The 23524-nt window shown below is 45.6% G+C and overlaps 1 protein-coding gene across 7 annotated transcripts in view; it reads right to left on the bottom strand.

Moving 5' to 3' along the window:
* Window positions 1-340: 340 nt before the first annotated feature.
* The window catches only part of CXXC5 (CXXC finger protein 5), a 96277-nt gene continuing 73093 nt past the window's right edge, over window positions 341-23524 (bottom strand). For all 7 annotated transcript variants that reach the window (XM_090065301.1, XM_090065294.1, XM_090065298.1 and 4 more), the window contains 2 exons: window positions 15686-16668; window positions 341-1314 (listed from right to left, as the gene is read on the bottom strand). In XM_090065301.1, coding sequence (XP_089921427.1) covers window positions 1270-1314; window positions 15686-16474 — 834 coding nt within the window. In that variant the 5' untranslated portion in view covers window positions 16475-16668 and the 3' untranslated portion in view covers window positions 341-1269. The remainder of the gene's footprint in view (window positions 1315-15685; window positions 16669-23524) is intronic.

Below are 23524 nucleotides of genomic sequence, written 5' to 3'. Positions count from 1 at the left end.
TAAAGATATTATAATAAACCCAGACTTAACACAGTATATATTTTGCAGAACATGTGTTATACAATTAATGTAACATATGCATTTTGGGGGGAAAAAACGTTGATTGCTCTATTTGTACTGGCAAACAGTTACAGATCTTTCATTTATTTTTAGTCTGCTAATAAAAAAACAAAGCAAAACAAACTCCCCTCCCCAAGAAAACACCCCCAAACCATTATTACCAAGAAGGCAAACTTCAGAGAATGCCATGATACAAGGAGTGACGTATCCAAAAGGGACAGTTGCTGTTTTGTTGTTCTCGGACTGCATGCAACGGAAATGGACAGAAATAACAGAGATGTAAATCATGACACAAAACATGCATTCATTTTATTCACAAAACAGCCTGGATCGCTAAAACATTACAAACAGCATTTCAATTTAATGATGGAGAGAGAGCTGGAAAGACGGGGATTGAAACAGAAGAGAAATATCAGTTTTCATAACTGCTTGAAGCGCAGGTCCTGCAATATTTTTTTATTTTTCTTTTAACTTCAATAAGTTTACAAAAATGGTTTCTATAAGTAAACCGTTGCAATTAGGATTTTTTCTGTATGCAGTATTTCTTGTTCTATATTAATAAACTAACAATGTCTTGTTTTTTTAAGACTGCCCATTTTATAGCCATTCTTCTTTTATCTTTAATACCAAACTTCTTGCTGGTTAAACTTACATATGTGAATGGTTAGGAAAAGGGAAACTACATTGCTTTAAACATATTCTCATTTATAAACATGAAGTTGAGGCATTCTAGAAACTATCCACTCTATTGTAAGATGGGAAATAATCAAATAAAAAGTATAAATGAGGGTGTAATTAAACAACTGTGCTAAATTACAGTAGTGCTTATTAGTAACTAGATTTTAAAAGGTTACTGTAAATTTACATTCCCTACACAAGAACTGCATCTTTCACACATAAACAACATCAACACCAAAACACAGAAAGAAACTGATTGTCCATACTCTGTCTATTAAGTCTTGGTACTTTACAGATTCATTGTAATTTTTTTTTTATTTGAAAAGCAGTTAAATGTTTTACTAGGACTTGAAGATGTTAAACAAACGCAAAAAAAATATAAAAACAGGAATGAAATTTGCGAGAAAATATTTTTGGTTCTAAAGAGACACAGGTGCATCCATTCATTTCAGCCAAAAAATTCCTTGCCTGAGACAACACAAGCAAGCAGTGACATTGCACTTGGATGACAGAGCTTTGGAATTCTCATTCCTACTGAAACCATCTGAATGCAGCTCCTGTAGGAAGCATCACCTTCTGGAAAGAAAGAGAGAAAAGAGAACAGGGACACACGTTAGGTCAACTCCATGGGAGACATGCACAAGCAGAGCTGGCCGTACAGAGGCCTCCTCTTCACACACCGCTGTTGCCTTTAGACTGTCCCTCTTGGGCTGATCCTGAAAACCTTCACGCACATTATCAGTCCCTTTACTGCTCCAACAGGAAATTCCAGTAAAAGTCCCACCCCGCCCCCCAGCCTACTACAGAAGGGACTGCAGGATCTGACTGATCCATCATACAGGGGTGGGTTTCTTTGGTCATTTCTGTTGACCCCTAAGGAAGCCATGTTTACGCTACTGCATGGCCCAAGAGGTATTAACAGACTGTATAATATAATCAACTGGGAAGATGGTTTAAGGCACCAGAGTAAAAGTAACATATGACAACCTACAGTCATATGGAGTGTACAGTCTGCCCCTGAAGTGTAAGGGTTCTGTTATTCTACACCTCATTTGTCCTGCCCGGGAGATTTTTTAGCAGCTGCAGCCTTTGGGGGCAGGGGGAGAAAGTCAATGCAAAAGGAGAAAATCTACATAGGATTTGACAAATAAATACCTGCTTTGTCATCAGGGAGGGGGAGCAGAAATATCCTAATCCAAGGGTTCACAACCCCCCACCACCTTGAACACGTGCCTCTGGAAATACAATGCAGTATTCTTCCCTTGCAGCTCCTGTTTCAGGCAGTCAGCTAGCCACTCCCTTGCTGGCTGTAATGATCTCACACTGCTCCCTAAGCCACCCCATTGTCTGTCTGCTGATTAGGGCACAAAGGGATCCACCAACGGCTAAGGCGCTCTGAGTGCTACGCGGTACCATGGGAAACGGCACTCCAGCCTCTGCGCTCCTGCACTAAACTACTTTGCGTTCGTTATTAAGAGTCCCACCACCCAGGAAGGCTCCATGCAAAGCTGGTGTACAGAACACAAGTTCTTTGCTGTGCCTGACACGTCCTGGGCATTCCCTGGGCAGGATCCAGGGAGGGGCTCACATCTGAGCCAATGCACCCCATCCTGAGCCAAAATTCAAAACTTGGCTAAGACATTAAGCTCCTTGATCCTTGTACTGAAGCAGCCAGATAGAGGTAACTTGAATTCCAAAGGGGCTGAGCACCCACCTAATCTTTGTCAGAAAATGTTACAAATCATAATTACGTGGCTTTGTAGAGTTGGAAGAGAGTATAGCTACATGGATGCAGAGTTGGTGTATGTTAGCACAGTCTAAAACATGCAGCCTACTTTAGCCCAGGACAGTAAATCCAATGGGAGCTGCAGAAACTCAGCACCTTTTGAAAAAACAGTGGTTTCTATTTGGTGCTGGAATACAGATCCAGGAGCCCAATGGCAGGCAAATTTGAGAATTTGCCCTCAAGATCCTTGCTCCAGAATTGGTCTTACAGATTCTGGGTGACTGACTGCCACTGCTACCAATGGACAAGTCTCAACAGAATCAGGCGCTCCATCCCTGCTCTGGTCAAGTCCTGCAGATCTCAAGTGGCATTTGTTTTCTGTGTGGCTTCACTAACAGCTTTGGGATTGGGTCCAGTGAGAAGAAGGCTCACTACTTTAATGGTGGGCAAGCATTCTGGGCCAGAGGCCTCCTGTTGTATTCTAGCATGTCTGGTGTGGCCTTTAGCCTTGTCTACACTTGGAAATGCACTTGTTGCTGACAGCCCTACTCAGAACAAGGTTCACCTGCACTATCTGAACCATTGCTCTATCCAGTTCTCCCTTTGCAGGAAAACTGGCCGTAACTGCTCCTTTTCTCAGCAAGGCGTAAATTCCCTTGTGAGGACTCATCCTCTACAGGTTCTGAAAAAATTAATAAGTGTAAAGGCAGGAAAATTAAGAGTTAATCCACGCCTGCTCCACTGAATAGGCACAGATTTCTTAACAATCAGTTGCACTAGTAACTAAAGCCAATCCCTTGTGTTCTGCATCAGCTGTGTCTTAAAGAGCATGTTGTTCAAAACCTACATCTCTGATGCATCTTTTAAAGGGTTCCTTAGAAAGTGAGACTCAGGTGACATCTATTAATTAATGTTCTCTTTTCAAACGAACAGCTCTTTTACCAAGCACATACCCTCAGCTTCCCTGCACAGCTACCGCATGCTTCTGTCCACTGACAAAATTCAACAAGAGAAAAGGAGGCTTGTTTTGAACAGCTATTACTCAGCTTTCAGCATGGGTCAGGCTTTAACCCTTGTTTCCTGCTGTGTGAAGCTACTGAGTTAGCTTGTGATAGGGATAAATGGCTGCTCCAGGCTGAGCTGAGTCCCAGCAAACTTGCTTCACTCAGGGTCTGTCTGACCCAGGGCTGCTAAACAGTTTTTAATCTTAAGAAAGGAAGCATGCCAGCCTGGGAAAGAGATCTCTCCCCTACCCACAAGGGCTCATATTAGAAGGGTTTCACTTGAGAGATCAGAAAAAAAAGCAAAAAAAAAAAAAAGGAGCCACAGAGAATGCTTGCTCCTGAAAGGGCATCTGGAAAAACAGCTCTGCAATTGTTCCAGCAGTCCACTCGTTGTTCCAGACACAATAGAACAACCTCCTACTTCCCCCGTGTCTGATGTAGATTACAATGTCCAGCTTCCACCAAGTCGGATACAGAAGAGGAAGGGCAGCCTTTCCAGCACGGCTGGTATGGCAAGGTAACTTTCTTTACAAAGCTCCCCTAGCCTCATGCTGACTGTTGAGTCTGCCCCAAACCTCCCCTTCATTTCAGGCCATTAAAAAACAGGCAATGGTGGCTTTGGTAAAACAGCTGGCTGGAATAAGAAAGACAGATCCCAAGATGGCACAAATTAGCCATGGAAAAAACCTTTGAGGGCACCTGATCCAGCCCCAACAAACAATCTGTGTTTTGAATCACTGTTTAAATTTAAATAATAATGCTTAGCACTTCCTATCAGATGGCAACCTGCTTTGCCAAAGAGCACAGGAGTGCAATCTCTGGCTTCTCAGAGGGAAGCCACCTCCTCCAAGATCAGCCAGAGAACCAGGATTAGAACCCAAGTGCCTACCTCTGGATCGGCCCCTTTCCCTCTTGAGTGCTGCGCACCTAGCTATCCCCGACCACAACCCAGGCCAGGCTCAGAAGACGGCATCTTGTCAGTGCAGCCCCTTTCATTTACGAAGATTGCCACAAAGCCTGAAAACTACAGCCACCCTACACCACTCAGAAACACAACAGGGGTTTCCTGAGAAAAGAAGGAAGAATGTATTCATTAAACCGAAGGAGGAGTTTGGGCTGGCAGGAATCAATCATCCATGCTAAGATTTAGCAAGGGCTGTAGGGACAATGCCTCTGATCTGGCTACCAAAAGTGGTCAGGGCCTTTGGTTTACATTTCTCATTGGCAACACCTCCAAAAACCTTGAACACCCATGCCCACTGGCTCCAGGATATTTAGGAAGAAAAGTGCTGCTTATAGAGGGCCCCGCAACTGTGTTGCCAATCACTGTTCATCAAACTCAACCCACAGGAGATGCCATGTCACTGCACACAGAGCTGACCCTAGGGGTGTGCGGGACCCGGGGCATATTAGCTTGTGCGGGGGCCGGCGAGTGGCTGGAGGGGGAACAGAGGAAGAAGGGGGTGGCGAGCAGAGCGTGGAGCTGGGATGGGGGTGGCAAGCAGCCACAGAGCGAAGATGGTGACACGCAGCAGCCGTGCATGGTGGTGGCATCTTCAGCACAGGGTGCGGGGCTCCCCAAAATGTGGGGCCTGGGGCAGTCACCCTGATTTGCCCCCAAGGGATGGCTCTAACTGCACGAGGGACAATAACTGAAATAAGGAGATGCCGCTGCTTAGCCCTGTTTAGACAGTCAGCTAAATTAACTGAAATATAAACAAGTTGTAATCTTCCTACTGTGATGTGAAGGCACAACCACATGTGATACACAGCAAGAGAGGGGACTGCTTTTCCAAAACTGATGTGGAAAGATCTGCTCACAATGGCAGGTGGCAGCCACAATGTTAGAGACCAAGAGCATCGTGTGCTGGGGGCTGCCTGCCTGCCATAAAGGCCAAGAAAACTAACCAAAGCCAGATGCACTTACTAGACCATGGGACCCCACTGCCCACCATTAGGGAGGGTTTTGGAGGTGATGGGGAGGGAGTGCAGGAGGTGGGGGGCGGGACGACAGGAACCAGATGTACCAGTTAAATCCCTCCCCTCTGGTTCCTGCAAGTTGAAGGCAGTCTCAGAAACTGAAATTTCAGGAAAACTGCAAAGTATTGCAGCCTGCTCCAGGTGAGGTGAGTGACCAATGGTAAGACAGGGTAGCATGGAGCACCTTTCTGCAACCACCTCGTTCTGCAACCAGCTCTCCTGTGTCAAACGCATCCAACTTGATCCAAGCCTTCATAAAACAATGGGCAGACTTATCTGGCCTGGAAGAATCCAGCACATTCTCTTCTCTTTCCCTTTTTCCAACCTTTTTCTCTTTCCCTTTTCCAGCCTTGGAAAACTAACTCATTTTTCTAGTGAAGGGTTTCCCTGAAACCCAGTGGGGCTCAACATTTTCCACAAAATACTCCAGGGCCTTCCTAGCACTGTGGGAGTGCTAGGTCCTGTCCTAGACATGAGGAAGCACCAAGAAAGACATTAAGAGGTACTGTCTTTTAATGAGGGCACAGGGGATCGGCTCTTCACCCATTCCTGTATCACATGAACCATGCTGGACTCTGTCCCCTTCCTTTGGAACACAAGATACAGAGCGGGGATGTCCATCAGACGTGGATGTGGAATGGATGGACCAATACTCTTAGCTGGTCTGGCTATTCCTGTGTTGCCAGGAGCGGTCAGTTGCATAGCTGCCTCTTCATTCATCTTGCTAATCTCCTGCTGCTGGAGATGGATCCCAAGGAAACCACACTAATAATATTAATCAACAAACAGAACTGATGGTGTTGGCCCAGGTAAGAGGCTCGGCACTGTTTGATGAGAACCAGTGCCCTTGGCTTCCCTGGACTTCCCAGAGAGCAAGGTAGGCATGAAACTGCCTATCTTTCAAGTATTTCAGCAAGGTGGAGAGTGCCAAAGTGCCAGCTACTGATGAGCAAGCCATTCTTGGGTGCCTATACACAAGTGTGGAGGCAGATCCAACAAAATTCCAGTGCATCAGAGCAGACTCGATTAATTGAGTCTGCTGGAGCATGGCAATTACTGCACCCCAGCAGCTTCCTGCATCTCGTATTTCAGCATTTCCGAGCTTCAAAATGGTGGCAGGGCAGTTAAACTAAAACTTGTCAAACAAGTTTTAATTCAAGCACAACTAGCACCATTTTGAAGCGCAGGGATGCTGATACATGAGATGAGGCAGCACTTTAATTAGAGTGGCCACTCTAATTAAACTGCCACCCATCCCCACCCCTGGAGCAGGTGTAAAAGTGCCCCTTGTGCCTGAGCTCTTCACACTGAGCCTGTATGTTTCAAAGAGCCTCAGGGCAGCTCCCACTTTGGTCCATCTGAGTTGTGTGTGCAAAGACTCCCCTACATATTTTAGCCCTAGTGCGTAAAAGTGTCTTTACTTGTGCTCTGGGGTGGAGGGCAGGAACATTTTAATTAGAGTGGGTCTTGGCACCCGCATGTTATTAGCAGTCCCACCAGTAGACCATGTTTGATCCTGGTTAACACGGTCTTGGGACCCACTCTAATTAAAGCACCTGAAGCATCTTGTATACTCAAGTGTCCTGCACTTCAAAATAGCAGAGGGGGCATTTTAACTAAAGTTTGTTTGGTGAGTTTTAGTTAAAGAGCCCCACCACCATTTTGAAGCATGGGGACACTGAATACGTGTGACACTGAGGTTGCTGGAGCATGCTAATTAGCATGCTTCAGCAGATTCGATTGAGTCTGCTCCAACACGTGCTACTTAGCATGCATCGGAGCAGGCACTGGGCATGTGTGTAGGTGCCCTAAGTGTGCAAGTGTCTGTATGAACAAGGTTACTTGTCTCCTCTGCAGATGCTGTTCTGGGGGGGTTGGCTGTCCTCTCGCCTGCTTCAGAAGGGAAATTCACACTCTGGGAGAGGACCTGAGGGAGCAGCTCAGTAGAATCTTCCTCCCTGATAGGCAAGGGCACAGAAGTCGAACCCCAAGTTTATCCCCTGGGTAGAAGTTTGGGGGCCCTGCAGGGACTGGAATCTATGCTCTAGAGTCTGTATAAATATTGGGCAAAGGCAAGTTGACATTCAGGTGTGCAAGGAATTTCCCAGAAGCCTGAACAGGGAGGATTGAGCTGTATTTTCCTCGAGTGACTGTAAGGAATACCACACATAAGACCTAGATACGAGAGCAGCATCCTGGGTATGAGCACAGTTGAGGCCAGCAAATATAGCAGTTCTGGTGCCTTTTCAGCAGTAGAGAAAAAAGCATAAGGACAGCCTTTCCTTTCCCCAGCATTGTACCCTGGCTGTAAGATGATTTATGACAGTCTGGGTCCACGTGCATAGTGGTTAATGCACAAATGTTCAGGCCATGCTCAAAAGCAGAACCCAAGGGTCAGGTATCCCGGTTCTAGCCATATTAGTCCAGAGGCAAAAGGAATCAGAACTCATGGCAGAAGGGTGCTTGCTGCCTGAAAGCTTGCAAGTAAAGATTTTTTTCTGCATAAATCTAGTTGAACACCAAGGGTAGCATTCTATTCTTTCCTGGTTGTCTAAATGGCCATTTTTTGGTCATCCACAGGGCATTTTTGATATTTATAGTCATGGGGTAATTCTTTTCCTGGACACAGGAAAAAAGTGAGATATGTGAATGTGCTGAATCTGCATGTCTGAATCTAGTTATTTTCTGTTGAATCTGCTAATGCTAATGCATGTATAGCTTTACTTTTATGTTCATAATATAGTCTGTACCTGCCAGTCTGGCAGCACTCTTTCCCACACTTGTGGCTGAAGTCATTAGTTTATGAATGCCTTGGACAAATATAACAGATGACTATGTGGTAAAGTCAAACAAACATGTGCAGTAGCAGTCATAGCCTGTATGCACACCATTTGTGGAGGTATAGACATTTTCAGGAAAATGTAGTTATCCAGAATAAATGACTACCAGACTTAGCTCCGGGAACCAAAAAGGGATGTGTGTGCATGCCTGTCCCCACCCCTCCCCCTTTTGCTCCTAGGGCTCAGTAGCTAGGGCACTCACCTGGGATACTAGATGCCCTGGGTTCTCGGCCCCACACTCACCCAGAGGGGATTTAAAACAAGGCCTTTCTGCTTTCCAGTACACACTCTAATTACAGGTCAGGCAAGGGCACTCCACTAGAATGACAGGTAACAACCAGTCTTTCCCCCTATCTGAGTGAGGGGGCCGAAAACCCAGCCTTCAAGTTCTCAGAGGAGTGCCCTAGCCACCCAGCTATTTATTGTGCAATATGGAAGTCTCTCATACATTTTCCTTCTGCCACTCTGTATACGTATGTATGTAGTTAGCTATGTCTCCAGGAGTAGACTACTCCTGGGCATGATAAGTACCAAAAATACGTTGTAAATGACCAAAGAATGGCAACTTAGGTAATCAGGAGAGAAGAGAATGCCTCCCACTTCCCCAAACAGGCAGAAACTAACTGGCATCTACTACTGGTCTGATGGATCCGCAAAACTGCTTATCTGTTCCTGGGTAGCCAGGCTAACAAGTCCTCCTACCTCCAGGTTTTTGCCAGGTTATTCCAAAATGCTTTTGCACTATGAAAAACCTGTCCCACAATTCTCTGCCTTGGCACAAGCAGTTGAAAGAGATGTGAAATTCACCCAGATTGTCCTATGATACATGGATACAAACACAGTAGACAATAGGGTAGATATGAACAAGCCAATATAATTAACACTTGCTTGAGCACGAAACAAGGAACAAGCTGTTGCATGGACAAACTGGAACATGCTATTAGCAGTCCCATCAGTAGAACATGTTTGATCCTGGTTAACACGGTTTGGTCTATCTTTGGCATATTCATAGATGTAGTCTACGGTGTTTCCAGAGAGCTGCACTGTACTGAGGGAAAGGGCACGCACACAATGGGGACTGAATAACAGGCCTTGGTTAGTGAGAGGAGATAGTGCCTGGCATCCAGCAGGATTGTACCACAGCTGGCTTTCTGCACTTGCTTATGGGCAATAAATAACCCATCCCTTCTACACTTAAAATACATCTGGTTTTTCTGGGGAAATTTATCTTGTCAGTTGACAAGTAACCCCATGGCACAAGCATTGTTTCCCAACAATTTCTGCAATTTGCAGTCAAATCACTGGGGGAGGCAAAAGAGCAATTGGAAAAAAGATGCTTTTGTGTTGGTTACATGTCTCATCAGCACCAAGAACAAGTGCTATTTGGGAAAAAGGATGAGAGTTAACCCTCTCATGCTGGCCTGGATTTCCTGAAGAAATGTCCCTCGCAAAACCAGATGACATTCAAAGGACGTGTTAGCTGACACCTCTGCACACATGTGCCGGAACTACTCTAGCAACACCCTCTTTGAAAGTGTTTGTTAAGATTCTTCCATTGTAACCGCAAGGAACAGATTTTCACTGCCCAGTGTTGAGGATATTCATGGCTTGGACAGCCCTGTAAACCCCAGCTACTTCACACCTCCAATGATCTACAGATTTGCATCTAAATGCACTGTGCTATTGTACATGGGGTGAAGGCAAATTCATCTTAATGGAGCCAAGACTGGTGCAACTGTAGTTAAAGTCCTGCAGTAGTCAGAACTGAAACAAACAACCATGGGTAGAGGTGAAGCCTGGCGACTATTTCCTTTTACTGGAGGGATGGATGCAATGAGCTTTTTGGCCCTTTCACCCTTAAAGCTGCAGTGTCCCAGTGCCTTGGGTTCTGCCCTGCAGAACCTTCATTACTGAGATGCTAACAGATGCCAGTTCCTCAGGCTGCTTGGTGAGCAGATAAAGGTTAATACCAGTGCTGGGAGTTGTGTAATTTACGCCACCATAATTTTTAATGTTATCATCTTACTGCCTGACTGCTATACCAGTACAGTGTACATGGCTCACTCTTCCGTCTGGAAGCTCTTCTTGCTGTTCATTGTCAACAAAAATCCTCTTACACCTCACCCTTTCTTTAGCATAGACTTATGCCATCAGTGCTATCCTTGTCTCAGGACCACTGCATGGCTTGCCTTATGAAAAGCAACATATCTGATGCCAAGAGCTGGGTGACACTCAAGGAAGTTATCTTGGAAGATGAGCTCCATCCCTTCTCTCTCCCTCCCCTCCCCTCCTTCCAAGGACACTTTTGTCCAGAGCGTAAGCATGGCTCATGAGCTCTACTCTACCACAGAGGGGTCAGGCAAATGGGGCAAGGCAGCCCTACCCTGGGTCTGGATAGTAGCCAGTACTCTCCTGCAGAGCTAGGACAGTGCCCACTGGTGCATTCACACAGCAAGGGATTCCCTTCAATTTCAGCTGTTCCCTAAAGGGGGGACCCAGGTGGCTCTGAAGAATCCCTTTGCCAGAAGCTCCACAGGGTCCCAAAGGCCAGCTTTACAGACATAGCTCACTAAGTACATGCTAGAGACCATAGAGGGTTCAGCACTCCTCTGTGACACATATGCAGGGTCCAACACTGTTACTTTCACCACAGCAAGCAAGAGAAGTCAGAACTATCAGAAGCTGTAGAATCAGGGAAATCAAATGCTGGAAACACAGCTGCCACTCTAGCCTCTGAGATGCCAGACTTGCAAGGGCTCTAGACAAAGGAGCTACCCTGACCCAGGGCAGGCAAATTCATTCCTAGTGCAAGTGGGAGCCAGATTTACACATGGGTAGGTGATGCCACTGCCAAAGGCCCAAGGTTGCAGGAGGCCTCCTCCATTGCCAGCATTCAACCTGAACTGAAAAATGCAACTGTAACCTACTCATTGGCCCCATTCTGATTAATGATGAAAATTCCCACCCACCTACAAGAGCTGCATGTGTTCAGCAAATGCTCAGCACTGCTAAGGATCAGGTCCTATATACAGAGAGAGAGTGTGACATGTGACTAGAAGTAAGCAGATCCTAGATACATCTACTGAGCAAGTTAGGCCCAAACATTGAGTCCCAACTCACTGCAGGTCCCAGGGCAGGGAACCCACACCTGGGACCTGGAGCTACACTAGATAAATGTTGACTTTTATGACTGTTTTTCAGGACTGTTCAAATACATTATGTGAAGAGATTTCAGGCACTGGGCCAACCCCTAGCCCTCTGCCATGAGTACTCCTGTGACTATTTGCCATTCAGCTTGCATGACTTGTCACCTGAGGTCAGATAAGTAATGCCTCTATGCTGCGCCTGGGACCACCACTGAGGCACACCCTCCTGCCCACTTGCTCCTTCTTTTCCAGCATCAAATCCCAGAAATGAGATGATGTAACCACCTTAGAGCATCTCTGGCCATGTGCCAAGAAGTATGTCCAAGGCAGAGAACTCAAGAGTGGTGCTGAGGTGTGAACTCGGGTTTGTTCTCCGCCAGCTACATTGCCTCATTTCCGGGATCTGGCACATACTGGGCAGCAGTCAAAGGGGGTGGGGGTGGCCTTCTTGGTGGTGGTCCTAGACATAGCATAAAGACAGTGTAGGCAAGCCTTAAATCACATGGCACTGTTTCTGTTCCCTAATTGGGATGGCAGAAACATTCCTAAAGCAGGTGAATGAGGATTTCAAGACAAGTATGTGCTTGCATCTCCCATGAGACACTTGCTTTCTGCAGACAATCACATTCAAGAGTGGGAAAAAGGAGGGAAAAAATGAATACAAATGGTTGTGGATGGCACCAAACTGGGTTGGTAAATCATTCTTTTTTAGTGTTTGGCCTATTTGCTCATTGATCTCAAAAACAGCCAAGTTCACAGAGAAAGGAAAATATCATAGAATCATAGAAAGGACAAGAAGGGACCTGTAAGATCACCAAGTCCAGTCCCCTGCCATGGGCAGGAGGTAATCGGGCTCAAATGAGCTCAACAAGGGATTTGTCCAGCCTCCTCTTAAAGACCGCAAGAGATGCAACTGCACCACCTCTGCTGGAAGTGTGTTCCAGATTTTAGTTACCCAAAAGAAGTTTTTCCTTATGTTCAGCCAAAATAGTTAACAAAAAACAGTTAACAAAAAATAAGGTGAGGCTGAAAAGATAGTCAATGTAACACAAAGGCCTCTTGAATCTGTCATCAAGAGTAATCTTTGGACAGAGCATCATTTCCTAGCTATCACTAGCAGCGGAGACTCAAGTACTGAGGCACAGAAACCATTCCTGCTACATCATCAACACCTCTACTCGGAAAAGGAATTACTGCCACCTTCAGATGGTGCTACTGAGCCAAGAAAAATGAGCAGAAAATTGCATGCTGAAGGAATTTATCTGTCTAATGATGCACTTTGGCCAACAGTGACAGATGGATTTGGTGGAGCCATAATCACTCATAAAGCCTGTCTAAACATGGGTGATTTCCCAAATCTGTCTGATAGCATAGAGAAGATGAAGTCTGAGAAGAGACTATTTTAATAAGAAAGGAGAGAAACAATGAAAGTGCCAAAAACCAATGGAACTGGGGAGTGCCTGTAGTCTTCATCTCCCCCCAGCTTCAGCAGCTGGAAGATTACACAAGGAACCACTTTAAAAAGTGGAAGACTGCATCCCCTATTGGCAGACCATTCAAATATAGCCCTTGTCTTCTGTCAAGTTCAAGATGAACACAGCTTCTGGGACGACATGATGAAAAGAGTGGCCATACATACATTTGAGGATCTGCTGTATTTTGATCATTCTGTAGCACCCTAAAGGATGGAAACTTACCTGAGATTTTAGAGCCAATAACATATCAATTGTCAATTCACTTCTACAGCCACACCAAGGTGCAGCAAGATTTCTTAATGAGTTCAAGCCCTATATCTAAACAAAATCACTTAGAAAGGAAAGGGACCCATCCTTATAGGGGTCCCAACCCATATAAATTAAAAGCCCCAAGATCCCAGTCAGTCACAGAGCAGGAAACAAATCAAACAGGTGAGTACTACATGGGTTTCCCATGCTATTTAACTTCCATATAGCTCTCATAATGCAGGAGGGGAAAAAAAACCTTCCTCAACCTACTGTGAGCTGTGGAATCTATTGACCTGCTTTAGGACTCTTCCGAAGAGATGAACTTTTTTTTCCCCGTCTCCCTTTTTCCAGATCACTGAATCAGCAAATTAGAACAAGAATATAATTTAGCAATACAGCAGTTTTTGAAAGACATTGGTCCCCCTATGTCCACCGCCCAAATAGATTTTTTTCCCCTTCACTATTCATTCAGATCTGATGCTAATTGAAAACTTTGAACGTGGTTAAGAAAACAGCAAGTTATCTCTTTTGGAAGACGTCAGAGATTGCATAATACCCTTGCAACATGGTACAATATTTTGCTGCCTCCATGGAGACTGTGATGTTTTTAACCTTCAGCAACTTCATGGGAGCAGTCTTCAGGTGGAGGAGGAGAAAGGCACATACAGATTGCTGGCTGATCACTACCAAAACCTGAATGTGGATTAAATGGAATTTACAGGGAACTTTGTTCAGAGATCTCAGCCTATCCAAGTGTGGCCACTGATCCACAGCAGAAAACAATCACTCACAATTTAGCTATTTCTGCTCAGGACTGCGCTAGCAGGAAGAATCAATTCCTCAGTATCCACTCAGTTCTTCCAGGCCAAGGCTGCATCCCTAATATGCAAGGGAAATACGAGACCCGATATGCAAGATCCATTATTGTTGCTACCTATATCATTTTTATGCTAGGGCTTGGAAGATCTTATAAGAGGTGTATGCACACTCCTATGGAAGCAAAAATAACTTAAGGAGAAGAAAGCCTCCTGGCCCAACAGAATGCTTCTGAGAGAAAGGTTTCCTAGAATTTCAAATTTGAGAAAGCAGGTGGACGGAGGCTAACATACCCCCTGCATCAGCAACACAGCAAATCCAGTGCTGGGGTTGAGCTCTTACAAACAGGCAGACCAAAAGGAGGAGCAAAAAGCGCCCCAAAAAGACTCCATCCTTATATCCTATTGTCATTGATCTTTCCTCCCTGACAACAGTGACCAGCCTGCAGTGTGAATGGCCACACGTATGTGGTATTAATAGTAAAGCACTGCAGTTCACTGCTATGTCATGTCTGGAACATGCTCAGAGGCACTTCACATAATCTAACCTGAAGTGTACTGGGAACAGGTGGGTTCTTACCTTGATCCACAAAGCCCTTGTTGCATTTCAGAAGTATCTGATAAGGCAGTCCATGTTACCTTGCATATGGCCTCTAAATTAATCGCATAACTCCCCTGCACTGTCATTCTTTCAGGAACCAGTTTCCTAAGCCAAGCTGAAGTGTTGGTGCAGCTTTTCTTCAAGGCTGCACACTGCTGTCCTGGCTCACACAAACTTGCCACTGATTTGAGAGTAAAGTCTTAAAGCCTGACCCTGCAATGTGCATAGCATCCTTAGGACTCACTGAATTCGGCTGGAGCTGGAAGTTCCTAGCATCTGATGACAGGGTCTATCCTGATTTTGATTACTCCAGTGCAAATCTAGAATAGATCCTTATTCTTTGGTGCATTTGTACTGGAATATTCAAGATCAGGATCTGGTCCCTGAAAAAACGTAGCCTGCCTTAACACTTGGCACTTTTACCAAACAAAGTGGCTGTCCCTGCTGACTTTACTAACTTTCATAACCTTAGTCCTTAACAGGTGTCCCACGGTACTCTCATTTCCTCAAGAATTAAAAGCCTCTTCTTTATTCCCTTTCAGAATACGAAGCAAATTAATGAATTCCATTAACATTAGCTTTAACAGTCAATAGTGACTGATCATGGCAGGTTAAGCTCCACAAAACCAACCTTAAAACGTCAAAGATTAAAGGCCAAAAGCAAAACACACTGAGGTCCATGGAAAGCCTCTTCATTGACTTGACCATATTATGGATCAGGCTGTCAGGCCCCTTAGCAGTTTGATTCACTTACCAGTTTAAAAACAGTACCTTGCAATGGCTAATTTGGCAGGTGAAAATCTGACTGCTAGTATTATGTAGCAAATGGGCATTATAACTCAGAGGGGCCCCTCCAGGAGTCAGTAAGAGGAATAAAAACACTCTGCTGAGGGTTCTACGCATCATGGCAAGATCTATTTCACCTCTAACTACTAACTGGAATGTGGTGGAGAAACATGAGGGGAAAACTAATCATCTGCATGTGATGCTAAATGTGAGAAGCATTACCAACAAAGTAAAAAGGACCCGGTATTTTATTATCTAGATCAGCTTCCAAACAAAACATTGTGTCCCAAGAGGAAGGGTGGTATGTCGGACTAGACCCAGTTACCTCCAGTGCTGCAGAAGGCTTCTTTTTGAGTTCCTCACATTTTCGGAATTTGCAAATCTGATGGCCAGTTTTGCGATTCCTACAACTGCTGCACTGCTCGCAGTTTATCCGTCTTCGGCACGGAGGGCACATGCCACATCTTTTCCGTTTCTTTTTCCCAGAATTGATGGCAGATGCCAATTCATTCTGCATTGGATACTCTGCCAAGCCAGCCATATGGAGCGCGCTCTCTGCCAGAAATACTCCAGCAGGGGTCATAATGAAAAGGCCTGGGTTTATGGGAAAAGCCCCCAGGTAAGGAAAATCAGAGGGGCTATTCATTGTCTCTGCAGCTGAGACCGCTTCCATGTCAGAGATACCGGTCCCGTGGTCAGTCGGTAGAGGAATGTGCTCCTGTACCGCTCTTTTGAGCATATCTGTAGACTGAGCAAACTGTTGTAGGCTGTTCTGTCCTTCTGAGGAGATTTCTGTCGCTCTGTCTGATTTGCTCAGCATATTAGAGATGTTTTTGTGCTTTGAGGTAGAATTACTTTTATCCACAGTTGCTTCATTGCCATTAGTTAAGGGGGTGCCTTTCTCTGAATGTTCACTTACCGAGCTGGTGCTGCCAAAAGTGGAGTAGTGGGAGAGCGGACGGGACTTCTTAAGACTTTTATTCAAAGGTTCACTTATTATCCCACTTTTGTTTCTCCTCTCAGAGTTGACAGGGGGATGAGAGTCATCTTGGTTATTTTTTTCCAACATGTCTGGTTTGTTCCCAGTATCTTGATGGGAGCCAGGATTGGACATGGTGTTAAAAAAAACCCAAAAACAAAACAAAAAACCCCCGAACCCCACTTGCAGTGGCAACAAACAAACAAACCAACCACCAAAAAATTATATAATAAGAAACAGAGGAAATCCTTCCGCGGCTGCTGCAAGGGTCTTCAGTGCAATTTCAGTGCAATGACATAGTCTGCTGCTCTGATACAAAACATACGACTCTGGAAGTAGAAAATAATAGGCAGTTAGTACTGGCAAGTGCAAACATGCTTTCCAAAGAAGCTCTTCCTCCCCCTGCACTGAAAATCTCAGTTCCATTAGCAAAGAAACTAGGGAGGAATGGGCCTCAATTCCAAACAGCTCCTCTGGTCTTTAAAGTTTAAAGGGTCAAGATAAATATTAAAGGCTCTAAAAATAAAGTCTCAGCCCATGGCTATCATGGTCTATTAAACCTTCAGGATCCTGCTTTTCATCATCCACCAGTGGAAATCAGGAATAACCCCACAGAAGCCATATCCACTGCTCTCACTGACGTAATGGGTGAGCAACAGGTCCTTGAAGAAGCTGCAGTCACCTTTGCACTTCCCTGAAGTCAGGGCTGCTAGCTTTGTCTGTGGCGTAAAATAGAGCAGCAGATTCGCTGGTCAGCAATGGGGAAATCATCAGACTCCTCACAACACTGCACCAAGGCCAAGTTGTTGTGAGAAAGGACATGGGGAATCATGAGGGTATCTAATTGATTTCCCCCATTAATGTGAATCTATTTTCATGCTGCACCCAGCCTAGGTAAGGCCTGAACATCATTTCAGCTGGTGTTTCCAGCCTGTTTCTCTCCCCTGCCCCTCTGCTACCCCAGCACTACAGCTCTCCATGCTCCCTAGGTTGGATGAGATGATGCTTAGCTTTAGTTTTATGAATGAGGGTGCTTATTGAAATTCAGTTTGGAACAGCCCACCCGGGGCTCTAGCACAAAGCCTGAAGGTCAGGTTCATGTTAGGCTAACAATGTTGCTTCATTTAAAGGTTTGCAAAATGCTACGTGAAGGGCGGGTGAGGCTTCCTAAAGCCTCTTGGACCTAACTCTGACCTCTGTTTTTCCTGTGCAGTGCCACAGGACCTGCCCCTCTCTACATATGACTGAAGAAGCAAACTGGATGGTCATAGGAGGAGACACTGAGGTCTGTGACTGCAACCCATCCTACACAAGTAAATATGCTGGTGCAGGTCCACTCATTAGCATGGAATTCATGGCCACACACACCCACACACAACAAAGCCAGAGTAATCAGGCTTTAGCTGAGAAAAGCTGCAAGGCTTAAGGGCACAGAGCCCATCCCCCCACCAAGCGAGCAGGCTGCAGGGCTTCTCAGCGATTCCCTCCTGACTACAGCTCCAGTCCATGAACTGGTAACCAGCTACCAAAAGAGCCATAGCCACTGCACAGGCACAAGCGGGAATTGCCACCATCACCACTAGCTTTCCAGAGGCTCCTTCACACAGGCCTACCAGCTTGGAGCCCATCTTCTTCCTGCACAAGGACTGGAAGATCTCCTGCACAGTTGCTCTGCCCACCCCTACATTCACAGACATGATTGTCATGGGACTTTGTTTCACAAAAGGTGGACTTCCCCTGCCCTACTCATCTGGAGCCATGCTGTAGCATCTCCTCTCCCTTGCAGCAACGAGCCCAGATTACTTCCAGTGCAAAGAGTAATTATCTCATTGGCACACTCCTCCTGGCTTATATCAATCCATCATTCTTTCCTTTCTTGCAGGTATTCTTCAATTAACACATCCTGTTCAACATGTCTGCACTTTCCTTGGGGCCTACAGAAGAGAGATCAAGTTTGCAAACTCTCAGTAACTCAGTCTTACACAGTATACAACCCTTCTGTCAATATATAACTACATGGGCACTGTGATACTAGCTCAAAAGCTGAATATTTATCTCACCATGGCCAGATCAGTGTACTGGAAAGCCACAGTGTAGGAACAGGAAGACATCCCAGTTCGCCCTGATAAGGGAAATGGCTTGACTGATAAGAGAAGCATTCCTACCACTGCACTGCTATCACTTTCTTCAGCAGTCATGTATTATAATTTATCATGTATCGATGCAGATTCTGTGTTTTTAGCCTGCAGGGTGCAAAAATGGGTGAAGGGTCATGACCATGTTGCCATTCTCATGCTGGTAAGTGGCTGGGCGGATCCTGTCTAGACAGAAGGGGGGTCTTGACATGGAAACAGGTGGCACAATATGGGAAAGGCTGAGATATGGGATACTTATAAAGTTACAGGGGCTATGGGACAAATTCAGATAAGCAGGTGGGCTGCCCATGGAAGACTGTGGGATGCTTGGTGGTGATACAGACAGCAGTGAGAGCTGGCTAGAAGGTGCATATAGGGGATAAAGTACAGTGACATACCCTGGTCACAGAGTCCATGCACAAAACTCTAACAAGAACTACTGGAGGCAGCGGGGCCCCAAGTTCCTTTTAAGCAACACTCTGGTGTGGCACACCTTTATTACAAAAATGCCAGGCACTGGAGCAATCTGGGGCCAGGAGAGGGGGGCGCAGCAGGAAAGGCATCTAACAAGAGGATGTGAGATAAAGCAGCCCAGCCTCCTTATCTAACACCCTCCTGCTACTGCTTTTCCTGCTGCCCCTCCTCTCTTCCACCCCCTCCGCATGGAGGTCCCACTTGTTCTGCTCACCTACCGGCTGTATAGCTGGCAGCCAACTCCAAATTTACGCCCAAACTTGACATTCTAACAGTTGCTTTGAGTCATACACAACCCAAATGCACATGAATGCACACGTCCAGGCCTGGAAGTCTGCACTGGAGACAGAAGCCAACATAGGGTATCCAGTGCCACCATGATTATCCCAAGACCATTCCCAAGAAACAAGCCCTGTCGACTCACTCGCACTCCATACATGTTGAGACTGGTCCCCATAAGAGCCATGCCAGGTTATAAGGAACATGTCTGAGACCCAGAGTCTGGCAGTGCTTCAAGAAGCCAACCAGAAAGCAACTACACTTCATTTTTTGGCAAGCATTCAGTGACTGTCTCAGGCATGGGCAGACAAATCTAGCATTGGCAAAAGGAGGCACTGTGTCATTGGAGTGGTCCTGACTACTTACAGCCCCAACAAATTAGGCCCAAGGATTCACACAACCCTATTATGCATCATGTATGACCCTGCATCCTAGCAGTGCTCAAGCGCTGGTGGCTTAGAGCTTTTTTTCCCTGGTGCAAAGCCCACATAAAAGAATCTGCAGAGCACGTGTGAGGCCATCAACGGATCCTTGATGCCAAACAGAGGAGCGGGAGGTGGGCGACTACTATACTGTTGCAAAGCTGATGCCATGCAGCTCTCCCAATGATCTTCTCCCCTTCCTGGGCATCCAAGGGGTCTTGCCAGAGCTCCCAGGGCATGGTGGTCTCTCTGCACTCTTTCTCTGCCTGAATAGAAAACCAGCCTGTCTGGGAGTTTCTAAGGTTTATTATGGCCCTGACCTTGCTCAGCTGTGTCAGAATACAGACTGTTCCATAGTTGTGTGCAATATAGCCACAGATCTACAGGCAGATTGTTGCAGTTATGCCACGGCCAGTCAGGAACGCCATAAAAATGGAAACTGATTTATTCCCAAAGATGCCTGTTGCTGCTGCTTATCTGGAAAGCACATACTCCCACTGAATATGGAATGAATCCCCCCTGTCATTCACAGCATGGCAGACCCAGTCCCTGCTGGGCATCCAAGTTCCTCAGGAATAGGCAGTTCGTAGCTCTTACAATCCAGTGGCTACAACCCCTGATGAGCTCAGAAGCTGAACGTCTTTGGATAATTAGGAAGTCTCCATAATTAGGATAACGGACTGGCCAGCAGGCTGTTCCAATTAAGCAGCTTCTTCTCTATAGCTAGCCACCTCTGGGGCACAACATGGCAGGTGCAGCAGTGAGGTGGAACAGTTCGGACCCACAAGTGCATATGAAATGCACATGTATCTGAAACTGATATGGCAATGTAGGGATGTAGAATGCAATTACCTGGCTTGGAACTTAGCCAGGACATGAAGCCTCATACTCCAACATTTGTAAGCAATGCCCTGGGATTTTTAATGACTGTCTAGGGTCAGAATTGGTGGTTTTACAAACTTGTCATTGAACTTGGGGATTTCTAAACTTGACAGGCTCAATTTAGTGAAAAAAATTCAGCAACTCCTCCCTCCAGCCCCCTCAAAACCCAGATGTTTTCTTTCCAGTGTGTCCACATTCTGGAAGCAGGCACAAGGGCACAGATGAGCTGACTCAGCAGAAACCTAAGGGCTTGTGCACAGCAGTGAATCAGTCCTCAATTTACGGGTGTGTTCAGCTCACATTTCTCTCCCATTTGTAATCTTAAGGAGTTTAAGCTGCAAATGACATTGCTAGGACACCTTTCCAAATTCCTGAAGTTTCCTTTTATTAAAATCTTGGGACGTGAGTCTTGCCTGAATACCTTGTTAGAAAGCGTCAGAATTAAATTGGTCATGGCAAGGGAAGATCTTTGAGTGAAAGTTGAAGTAGCGGTGGCCAAAAATTAGCTGCTTTTAAGATGGAGCTTGATTGTTTGATGAAAGGCATTATATGATGTGGTTGCCTGTGATAGCAGGGGACAATGTGATGACCCAGGCGACTTCCTCCAGACCTCTGTTCCTAAAATAAAGAAAGCCTGTTCTGTATATTTTAAAGTGATCAGGTTATAAAGCACATATCCAGTGTATGAAAAGGATGCCATACAGAGAGAGGTCAGACAGGCTGCAAACAGAGGTCGCCTTTGTGCTGCCATCAATTTTATCGCTGTACAACGTGAAAGCACGCCGATGTTGATGCCATTTGACACGCCACAAATGCCTGAATTTGTGGCTGCGACAAAAGGAAGTATTAATTTGTGTCACTATTTTGTGGCAGATGTCTGTGTGTTTTCAGTCAGAAAAGCACAGGCAGCCCAGAGCTTACCTGGGATCACCAGCCTTGGCCTCCTCATCTGCAGAAACATCTCCATGCTGGAATCCTCAGGCGTACGTGCTCTAAGGCAGTGAACCCCAGGTCCCCCACTTGCACAGGCAAGTCCAGGAATCAGACTCAGGGTACACCTCTGCAAACAGAGAAATCTGAGGTTCCCCCGTTTTATAGAGGAGTGTCCTGAGTGTTGTTCCATAGGCTCAGGCCCCTGCAACTCCTGGGAGCCACAGTGGCTTGACCCTGCAGGACAACAGGCAACATCAGTTTCGCCCAGTGAAGCAGACCACTACATCTCTAGGTCACTAGCTTGAATACAGTTTATGGTTAATCAATACTAATCAAAATTCATTACCAGGTCATGTCAGCATAATCAGAATCACTATCAAAGCTGGAACCCATGGTTGTCCATCTTGTATTTATCTACATGTATATGTGTATAGATTTGTACCAGTCAGTATCCAGCTCAATCAGTTATTTACAAAGGTAGATCCTCCTTTGTGTTCTACTGTAATGGTGTAAGCTCTACAGCTAATTACAACAGGGAATTATTTTCCTCTTAATAACACCTGTATAAATCAGGAGTGACTTGATTGAAGTCAGTGGATTTACTCTGTTGTAACCCTGGTGTAAACAAGGGAGTCAGGGCCAGTGCTACAATACCTTGTGGGACAATAGTATGTTTTCATCAGGGCTGATCATTACCCAGCATGAAATCAAGGGAATGGTTTTATGTTCAATCATCACTGGTTTAAAAAGGAACCTAAGATTGGGGAAGTTGTGGGTTCAAAGAGAGGAAAGAGTCCCACCTCTTCTCTGCACAGCCCCGATCATCGCAAACAGGGGCCCTTATTCACCACATGATGCAAGCAACTGAAATTTGTTGCATCTGCCTGCAGGCAGAAGCCAATGACCACATCTCAGATACATGTGGGCACATGGCTAGGTATACACAAAAATCCAGAGGTGTTACAGCAGCATGAGTGGTATATCCAAGTCAACCTTCATCTAGCTCACTCAGGTAAAATGAAACAGTCTAGAATCCAGTACACACTGCTCGAGCGAATCTGGAAGTCTGTATATGTAGCTCAAACTGAAGTTCATGCTGCTTCGTCTTTACTGCTTTTGTTACCTGAGCTAGCTAGACGAAAAGGTGTTCGGGTAGCCTGCCAACGCTGCAATCACTTTCCAACTGCAACATAAATGATTCAGCTGGGTAGGTACGTGCAACCTTTCAATGCGGCAACTCACATCTCCCAAGCTGAATATGGTTCATCCCATCCTGCTTTTATGTTAATACTATCCTTTCATAAGTTAGATAGGTTACACAAGGCCCCTTTGCTGGCTGCTTTATTGGCATAAGTTTCCATGAGCTCAAGCTTGTTTCATCAGATGCTGTGTCTTTTCACAGCATCTGATGAAGTGAGCTTGAGCTCACAAAAGCTTATGCGCTTTCTTTGATTTAGTTAGTCTACAAGGTGCAGATTTACCCTGTCCTCTACCTGACTTCAAACTAATATGGCTGACTACTTCTCCCACCCTTATTGGTACATGTTTCAACTTGTGCCTTGTGGGAACTATGGGAAGGAGAGTATTCATCTGCAGGCCTGTACTCCTTGGAGCATGAATAGATCCCTTCTGCTTGGTAAAACAGGGAAAATGAGAAGCAGCAATGAAAAGAAAAGGGAGTGAACACAGGAGAGGGCAGGAGAGGGGACATAGTGGATGGAAGAGACGATGGCAGGAGGGAGAGCTTCTAAGAGGTCATCTAGATCCTTCTAGCAGGCCATGATGGGACTGGTTTTGTTATCCCTGAGGGACAGGTCTAGGCCATGGTGGTATAATCTATGTGAGGCAGTGAGGACTGAAGACTTCTGTCTCAGGGTGTCCACATCAGTACAATCCTCTTGACCTTGTTAGTGACAGTGACACCGCTACTTAAATCAAGATGCCACCTGCTTCTCTATTGATGAGGCATTTGTAGGTGTTTTGCAGGTGAGATTTTCCAAATGGCTCAGCCTTGGCTTAATTCTTCTGTCACTGACATCAAAAGCAAGTCTCCCATGGGC

The sequence above is a fragment of the Crocodylus siamensis genome, chromosome 10 (genome assembly GCF_052110815.1).
Source record: "Crocodylus siamensis isolate JL-2025a chromosome 10, ASM5211081v1, whole genome shotgun sequence".
Taxonomy (NCBI): Eukaryota; Metazoa; Chordata; order Crocodylia; family Crocodylidae; genus Crocodylus; species Crocodylus siamensis.
The sequence above is the reverse complement of the archived record's forward strand: the minus strand, read 5'-3'. Positions and strand labels throughout refer to the sequence as shown.